At 34.5% G+C, this 9,191-nt stretch overlaps 1 protein-coding gene across 8 annotated transcripts; it reads left to right on the plus strand.

The window, feature by feature from the left end:
* Positions 1 to 202: 202 nt before the first annotated feature.
* LOC145567507 (exonuclease 1-like) lies at positions 203 to 7,488 on the plus strand. Of its 8 annotated transcripts, XM_081626798.1 has the most exons (13): positions 203 to 548; positions 666 to 702; positions 830 to 1,004; positions 1,115 to 1,193; positions 3,210 to 3,254; positions 3,402 to 3,551; positions 3,674 to 3,788; positions 4,025 to 4,125; positions 5,313 to 5,340; positions 5,389 to 5,512; positions 5,677 to 6,630; positions 6,758 to 6,868; positions 6,964 to 7,488. In XM_081626798.1, exons 1-11 carry the CDS (start codon positions 543 to 545, stop codon positions 5,873 to 5,875), a joined length of 1,059 nt encoding a protein of 352 aa, XP_081482924.1. In that variant the 5' UTR covers positions 203 to 542; the 3' UTR covers positions 5,876 to 6,630; positions 6,758 to 6,868; positions 6,964 to 7,488. The 8 variants fall into 8 exon arrangements, with proteins under 8 accessions (XP_081482924.1, XP_081482925.1, XP_081482926.1 ...); XM_081626799.1 differs by lacking the exon at positions 5,313 to 5,340 and having other exon boundaries at positions 206 to 548; positions 5,415 to 5,512; XM_081626804.1 differs by lacking the exons at positions 5,313 to 5,340; positions 6,758 to 6,868; positions 6,964 to 7,488 and adding an exon at positions 4,373 to 4,416 and having other exon boundaries at positions 208 to 548; positions 5,415 to 5,512; positions 5,677 to 5,696.
* The last annotated feature ends 1,703 nt before the right edge of the window (positions 7,489 to 9,191 follow it).

Below are 9,191 nucleotides of genomic sequence, written 5' to 3' on the forward strand. Positions count from 1 at the left end.
GATTCTTTTTTAAAAAATAAATTATCTTATTATATTTTAAGCTAAAAAAAAATGTTTTGACGGAAAAATATTAATTATAAACATGACTTGTGTACTTATGGGATATTTTTGGTGATTACTATAGTATAATATTAATGAAAATGATGACTGATATATGCATATACCTAAGCTTCCTTATTAAAAAAAAAAAAAAAAAAAAAAAAAAAAGTCCTATGAGGAGAAACAACAGAGCGCGGTTTAATTTTAATTGTTTCCCCAATTCGAATTTGATTCCCGGTAAATTCAAGTTAAACTCCGGGTCACACAATATTAAACCAAATAACCCAGAAACCCAGTTGTTGTCTTCTCATTTGAATCACACAAAACATACCGTCACAGACTGACTGACTACTAAGTCAATCAGTAGAATCCACATTTTCACCCCATTTATTCCCGCCATTGTCTCCTCCGCCTCTCCACCACCACAACACCCCCAATAATGGGCATCAAAGATCTTCTCAGATTTCTTAAACCATACACCGAGCCCATCCACGTTCGAAAATATGCCGGCGAGTATTTTCCCTTTCTTTTACATTCGTCACACCATCAATTAATAGTGTGCCTTGTCACATATAAGAATTTCTGCTATTCAATTTATCGGATTTAATATTTTTTTTTTTTTGCAGGTGGGTATTGATGCTTATGCTTGGCTTCACAGAGGAGGTTGTTTTTTTTTTTTTTTTTTTTTTTTTTTTTTTTTTTTTTTTTTTTTTTTTTTTTTTTTTAATTGGAGTTCAAAATGGGTTTAATTTTTAGAAGTATAATTGAATTATTTATTTTTTTTTAACAGCATACTCATGTAGCATGGAGCTGAGTTTAAATTCAGAGGGAGAAAAGAAACCGCAATACATTAATTATTTCATGCACAGAATTAAGTTACTAAAGCACCATAAGATTACACCAGTTGTGGTTTTTGATGGTGGGAACATTCCTTGTAAAGCCGGGACTGAGAACGAGCGATACAGGCATGTTTTAATACCGCTTGCTCGAATGTGGAATCGATTTCGTGTTTTATGTGCTTAATTTATGGTTGTAGTAGACACTAATTGGTCTGTCATACTATATATTGATTCAGGAGAAGAAAAGTTAACAAGGAAATGGCAATGGAGAAACTTAAAGAGGGGAATGTTGGTGGTGCCATTGAGCTCTTTCAGGTTAGATTAATGTCTCTTTGTATGATTTCGATGAATCATTACCTTTGTTTATCGGATGCATTAGTGATTATTCCTATTTTGAATTGTTTTGTTACATATTAAATTATGTTAATCAGCCTAGTTTCTCTCATGTTTAGTAGTTTGATGGCTAATTTTATTCTTCTGCTGGTATCTTTGCTTAATTTTTAGCTACATTAGTTGAAAAAGAAATGGGCTGCTTGCAGCATACATGGAGAGTTAACATATCAAGTTTGGAATTTGTGAGGAATGTTTTATATCATTTGGATATAACCACGCCGAGATATATCTGAGCTATACTAACCAAGCTAGTTCATCTTGGATTCTTTATTTTTGATGTTGACCGACTTTGCAAGTTTCGGAGCACAGGATTATAGAAAAAAAAATCTGACCCTGCAACGTTTGAAAAGTTCTTTGTTCCACTATGTCCAGTTGTGTAAATTTGGCTATCGCTTCAAAATTTACAATGTGGAATATGAAAATGTTTGAGATAAACATTACTTAGTTTTGTACTTGCTGTACTCTTTTTGTCATTAGGGTTCATTATGAACACTAAAGCCAGTAAATAGCTCTTATGAAGGGCCATAACTTGGACAGTCAGGTCCCTGCGCTCGATGCAGTAAGTTTGTGATAGCTTTTAGTCTTGAGGACTAATAGAAAAGTGTTACGAGTCTAAGTGGTGTTGCAACAACCACCGTGGAGGATTCAGAATAGGGTATATTTTGGATGTGGAAGAAACAAAAATGATATGGAGCAATCAAAAGATGTTGTTGAGATTGAAAAGGTTGTAACTTCTTTTCTGTTCTTCAATGTTATCCTGTATTCCTGACATAAGGGTTTTTTTGGCTTTTTTTTTTCAAAAATCAAACTTTAGGTTACCTTGGACTTCCAACTATCATCAAAGTGTAAATGTATTTAGTTCTCATGCCCACATATGAAACTAATTTGTTGACCCTAAGATAGCTAATTTATACTATTGTTACAAGTTCTGCCAATTTCTAAGACATCAAATGAGTCAGCAGGACTTGAAATTATTGTTAAATTTGATGTGAAGTGTGTATTACTGAATAACCTCAAAAAAGAAGTCCTAAAAATAGAGAAAATGTGCAAGTTGACTCTCAAATGACTGGCATGTTTGTTGCTAGGTTTAGTTTTATGCACTAATTCAGTGGTTCTCACGAGTCTCACCTTCTTCAGATTCACAAAAATGAGGAATATATTGTGTGTTTTTCAATTAGAAATAGTTTTTGACATCGCTAAGAAAAGAGAGCTCTAGATCGGCTATCATGTACACTGTACACACTTAAACCAAATTATATGGAAGTAGTATGGAACACTATTACTCTCTGGACAAAAGTTGTAGCTACTGGTTATATAAGAGCCTCAACAGGCTTCTTTAGACACTAAAACTAGTGTTGATCTTCTAAGATAAATTTCAAAAAGTAGGAAGTAAAATTCTCCATTGCAAGTGCACTGTGTAGAGGAACTAATGCAACCTGTCCTGCAGTTCTTACGAGCTGGTCTGCAGGTTTTACCATTGAAAATATCATGTACATCAACCTAAATAACCAATATTTACTTTTTACTCCATAATGGAATGTTAAAATCGACCCGTTTCGGCACAGATCGGTTGCTTAATTGCTTTAGGGGATTTATATCTCATATTGTTTACTTTGTAGTATGCTAATAATATAATATCTTGCAGTACTTTGAACATTAATCTTGTAGTTATATTTGCAGAATGTTATTATCAGAACATGTGATAGTATAAACAATTATTAAATTTTGTTTTTTTTTTTTTATTTATTTTTTATTTTTTATAATTGTAGGTATAAGTACTAAGTCCTAAGTAAGTCTTTGCTAGATTAATTAACAGATAAATTCACTTTGTACTCCATAATATTGATTATTGATTGAAGTCCCATCCATCTCTTGATATGTGTCTGCCTAAAGCAATGCATAAACTCCAACATTGACTAGTTTGGTTCTTTTCTGCAGAGAGCAATCAGCATCACTCCATCTATGGCACACCTATTGATACAGGTATGTCATTCACCCAAGTAATGTTTTGCTTTTCATTGACACGTTAAATATGTGAGCTTTTATATTTTTGAGTTTGTTCTTTGGATGCTTCTAACCTAGTAACCTGCTTCTATAAGATTATTGGCTCACTTGTGTACTTGTGTTCAGACTTTGAAAACAGAAAATGTTGAGTTTATTGTTGCTCCATATGAAGCTGATGCACAATTGGCATACTTGTCTAGCCTTGGAGAAGAACATGGTGGTATCGTGGCTATAATTAGCGAGGACAGTGATCTGTTGGCATATGGTTGCCCATCTGTAAGAACTTCGTCAACTCTCTGTCCCTGAAGATGGGAGTTCTACCGCTTACTGGCAACTTTCCAATTCCATATTGTTGGTTCATTCATTGTTTTCACATATTTATATATGCTGGTGAACAGATCATTTTTAAAATGGATCGATTTGGCAATGGTGAGGAGATCATTATAGATAAGGTTTTCAACTCGACAGAAATTAAACCATCATTCCGAAACTTCAACACTGATTTATTCATAGGTATATTTTCAAACAATTTTTAAGCTTTATTTTTTTAATACTTTTGAAAATTTTCAGTTATAAATGCTGAAGTACTCAAGCTGGATCTCTTCCCTATAACTTGCATTAGCATTTGTATTATGTATTTGTAGAGGGATAACAAGGAAACCTCTATACTTTATCTGGCATTTTTTTAAAATATTTTTTCTCCTAGATGTTTGAACTCAAATTGTGACTTATGGTGTTTTTGCCCTCAGATATGTGCGTCTTGGCAGGCTGTGATTTTCTTCCATCTATTCCTGGTATTGGAATTGTTAAAGCTCATGCGCTGGTCTCAAAGTACTGCAACATAGATCGTGTAAGTGTCTTTTGTCAGCCAAGCATATCAGAATTATGAGTGTTTATTCTCTAGGAGATCAGACATAGAATCATATTAGGATTTGTTCGTCTTCTTTCCACTTCATCCAAGGTTTCAAATAAGACTAAACGACACAATTCTTGATCCTAATTATTTGAATCTGCTTAGCTCTTGCATTATAGGATTATAAGCCCTTAGGATAACTCTAGATTTCATGTTTATTTCTCTCAGAATGTTTTTTTTGCAGAATGGAAATAATACTCAGGAAATTTGATTGAAAGAAGAGAAGAAGTAAGTTGGATTAAAATCAACGCAATTGAATTTATGTATATATGAGGCTAAAGGAAGTCAAATAAAATTACCTAAGCTGTCTAGATATAAAATGGATCTTTGGAGCTTCACCCTTCAGAAATTTAGACCTTCCTCACTGTTGAATACAACCAGCTTTTAAAGAGCGTAATTCTTGAAATATTTTCTATAAGTGTCTATGCCCTCTTCTCAGTATTACGTTAGCTTTCTTTAGTCTTACATCTTTCAAGTACTTAATTTACAGATAGCTGAGTTAGTACTCTCAAACAATTACAAAAGAATTTTGAAAATACAATAACTGCATTTTCTCTAACAAGAATGCTGATTTCCCATCAATTATTTCTTTAGTGTGAATGGAACTCAAATGTTGCTGTAAACTTGTAAGAATATTTCCCTTTTCATTAGCTTGAAGCTTCTCCTAATAGCTCTGCTTTGTTGGCTAAAATCTGAAAAAAAAAAAAAAAAAACCGTCCAATTTGTCATGTTGAACTATTGTGAATTTATCAAAGACTGTCCTTATGGATCCATGTTAACCTTAATTATCTTAAATTTAATCGGATACCTAAACCCATAGTTTGCAGGCTAGAGTGCTAGACCCCCTCTGTGTTAGTCTTTTAAATTTTAACAGTCAACATATCAGAATAAAATGGCTAGCATGGCATCCTCCTTCACCTGCTTGCTTGCTTCTGGTTTTATAACCTGAACTCTGCCATTGACTTCTTGTATGATAGATTCTCTATTACAGGCAAGGGTGCATCATTTAATGTCATAACATTTGAGCTATTCAACTAGCCATCACATTTGAGCATCCTCCTTCACCTGCTTGCTTGCTTCTGGTTTTATAACCTGAACTCTGCCATTGACTTCTTGTATGATAGATTCTCTATTACAGGCAAGGGTGCATCATTTAATGTCATAACATTTGAGCTATTCAACTAGCCATAACACTCTATTTTCCTCCTGCTCGTCTACTCTTGCAGGTGCTATCAGTTTTAAAGACTGACAAGGGTAAGCAAGTGCCTGATGATTATGCAAGATCTTTCAAGGAAGCAGTGGCGGTGTTCCAACATGCTACAATGTAAGAAAATGATACTCAAAGGGCTGCCTCACCAGCTGGCAATTTCCTATATATATATATATATATATATATATATATATATATATATACAAACTAGGTAATGGTAGATTTACCTCTTCAATTCTTGCTTACTGCTGATGTTGTTTTTCCTACATTATCTATAGATATAATAGAGAAAAGAAGAAAGTTGAGCACATGAAAGAACTCCCAGAAACACTTTTGGAGTCACTCGGAGGAGAAATTGATTTCTTGGGACCATATCCTTCTCATTGCTTCCCTTTAACTAGGCTCATTGGAGATGCATATGCCAATAATCATACACCTCTTATATGGAGAAGGTTATTTGAACATGAGACTGAATAATCCACATTTTAATATTTACTACTACAGTAAGGAGGAACTTTTGTCTACTCCAGGATAGAACCATTTGATCCTATTTTCATTCCAAAACTGCCTTCTTACAACTAAGTCAGGAAAACCTCAAAATGCCTCTAGATCTAAAATTATTAGAAATAACCTCAAAATGTCCATCGACATTGGACAATGGACATATTATTTAAATACCGAGTGTGAATTTACCACTGCTCTTAGGAGTAGTGTCCAAGCTTCTGTATCTGAAATGATGTTTTTGCAAGTTGTTGCATGAAAGCTGTGCTGTAAGATCACTTACAAAACCTATCTTATTGAGAAACCTTAAATGAAAAGACATAAAAAGTTAACATTAAATGAAAATTCCATTTATATAGCCGAGACAAAAGCCAAAATTTTCCCTACCAACAACATTATTTGTGATGCTTTATATGAAAAATAATATGTATAATAAATTTAAAAAATTACCCCCATTCCTAAGGTTGTTTACTTGTGTCTGTGTATAAGTGCCGCACACTCACTTTTTCTTTAACCACTGGTGAAAACTATCAGAATCATTCCCCCATCAATTTCAACTGCTATTGCTGAAGGTAATTTAGACCCCTCTACAATGGAAGCTTACGAGTGTTCACTGAGCCAGAAAAATTCTGGATTGGCTGAAATTGATCAGTGGGAGGTGTCTGATCCAGCAGATGCTGTAGAGACTCGTTCTGCTTTGTCTCAACAAACCAATAAAGGAATTAAGCATCGTAAGTTTGTTTCCCTCTATTTTTACCACCCCTGCCTTGAAAAACCGGTGAAGAAAAGACCCTATAATTGTTATTTTAAGATATGATTTCGAAAATAACATGTAGCTGCAACGATTACTGCACACAGGAGCAGCGAAACCTTATCCAGCATTCGAAGTTCATGGGGACAAAGAGAAACAAGAACAGAGCTGTTTTACTGTATATTCATACCCAAGTATAAAAGAGAGAAACATTTCAAGTAAGTTGATCATCAAAGAATATCCTGCTTTACTTTTGAAAGTCTAAATATATGTTACACAAATTCACAAGACAATAATGCCATTGTATTTATAGGCACAAGTACTATGACAGCCCCTAGACAAGTCTTGAAGGAAAGAAATTTCTCGGATGAAGCTGCAGCTCTTTCAAAATTAGTCCTTGCATCAGAGGCTCACAATGATGAAGAAATCTCTAGTGTTTCTGAGGAGTTTCCGGTAAAGACACCTGACAATAATCCATTCCGAAAAAGGAAACTTCATTCAGAGAACATAGAAACTACCCCTACAACAAAGTCATCAGTGACTGAGGATGATCAACTCGAGTTGAGAAGGCAAACTCTTGATTCCCAGGGAAGTGTAAACTCTACAATTCAGACGTTAGATGACAACAAAGAACAGTTTAAAGCTCTGAAAAAAGGTAAGATATGCAACTGCAAAGCTTCAGGAAATAAAAAAAGTAGTATACTGAATTTCTTTGCTCGCATTTAATTAAGAGCCAATCATTGATTTCTGTACTTGGTTGAATGTCTAATTTAAAGCTATTAACACCAAATTTTGATGTTGTGTAATGTAAAGCATGTACCAAGGTACCTTTTGAGTATGCTTAATTTTCCAGCATTGTACGTCTTAGTTGTATTAAGTTTAGCTCATAGCACATACAAGTAAGACTTTACTTGTATGGATGACTTTGTTTAAGATTAGAGAGAGAATCATCATGTATTTGTAAATAGTATTTTTCTCAATAGATTGATGTTAGTTTTATAGTTTATGCCTTCAACATTAATCTTAGTTCTAGAAATTGTTTCTTATCATTTTGAAATGTTACTTCAGTGCAAATAGAAAATTTTATAGGATGATATAATGAAATCTTAGATAGTCTTTGTGTACATTAAAGTACAAATTTGTGCCTACACCCATATGTAGATAGCACTACCTGCACCTCTCTCTCTTTAGAATGACGTTATTTTATAGTTTTTCGGTTTCGAATCACGTATAAATTGTTGAGTTTTATATATGTAAATGTTTATTTTATATTATTAAATGTTCAATCTTATTAACACAATGTGCTATATTTAAATTATAATATAATATTTTTTTTCCACTTTTATTTTTAGAGAACTTGTTTTTTTATTATTTAATTAATTTAATTGACTTTGTTTAAAAAAATATCTTTCAATATAAAATAAAAGAATTCAATTACCATTGTAATCATTTTAAATTAATACATATATACTGTTTCTTAAACATTAAAGGGAACTTTGAATATTTAGGAAAAATTGTCCGAAATAATCCGAACTTTGCCTCATTCGTCCAAAATAATCCCATCTTTTGATTATTTTTCAGTAATTCGACCTTTAATGTCATACACTTCAAATGGTTTCAAGAGATCGGTAAGGTAGAATAGATTATTTTGGGCGGATGAGGCAAAGAAAATGGAGTAGAAAAGTGAGTAAAATTTTGAGGAGATCGAGAGAAAATGTAGTAGTAATACCTTTTTTTTTTTAACGTTGCATTCATATGAGGAGTAATAAATGGTGGAAAACTATATTTTTTTCATGTTGATAATAGACTAAGGGGCCATTTGGTTCACAAGGGGTAATCGGAATGGAATGAACAAAGGGAAAAGAAAAGAATGGAATGTAAATACCTTATATTTGTTATGTTGTTTGTTTTAAAAACAAAGGTAAACAATCCCACCACCACACAACCACCACCCAACCATCTAATTCATTAACTTTTCACCTTTTCCATCCATCAAACCACTCACCGCACCTCCCCCACCAATCGCTGCCCTTCACCAGCCCTCCCCCGCCCCTCGCCGACCCAGCGCAACTTATCCCTCCCTCGAAAAACCTCCCTTAGCCCAGAAAAACCCTAAAATCTAGTCTCACTCCCCATAAAACCCGTCGGTCGGCCCTTCCCCACCCTCAAAACCCTAGCGCCTAGGGTTTCAAGGGTGGGGGAGGGTCGGTCGGCCGTTTTACAGTGAGGGAGATGGTTTTTTTTTTTTTTTTAGGTTTTTCGATGATGGGTTTTGAGAGTGAAGATGGTCGACGAGGGGAGGGGAGGTGCGGCGAGTGGTGACGTGGTTGGCTGTGGTGCGGTGGTGCAGCTTTCCGGTGATTTGGGTAGGTAGTAGGGTGGTGGTATGGTGGCGTAGTGGTGGCTGGGGAATGGGGGCATGGAAATACCTGGGGGGGAGAGTAGGGAATGGACTTAGAAAAATTTGGGGGAATGAAGAGGGTAAAAGGAATAGGAAAAAAGGCCAAACAAACAACAATAAAGGGAATCAGGGCAGTTGAT

The sequence above is a fragment of the Chenopodium album genome, chromosome 11 (genome assembly GCF_948465745.1).
Source record: "Chenopodium album chromosome 11, dcCheAlbu1.1, whole genome shotgun sequence".
Classification (NCBI taxonomy): Eukaryota; Viridiplantae; Streptophyta; class Magnoliopsida; order Caryophyllales; family Amaranthaceae; genus Chenopodium; species Chenopodium album.

What these genes read in the sequence shown, in the direction of transcription:
- LOC145567507 (XM_081626798.1), top strand. An exon ending in TGGCACACCTATTGATACAG is followed by an intron (nt 3,255 to 3,401) that starts GTATGTCATTCA and finishes ACTTGTGTTCAG; the next exon opens with ACTTTGAAAACAGAAAATGT. An exon ending in AGTACTGCAACATAGATCGT is followed by an intron (nt 4,126 to 5,312) that starts GTAAGTGTCTTT and finishes CTTGTATGATAG; the next exon opens with ATTCTCTATTACAGGCAAGG.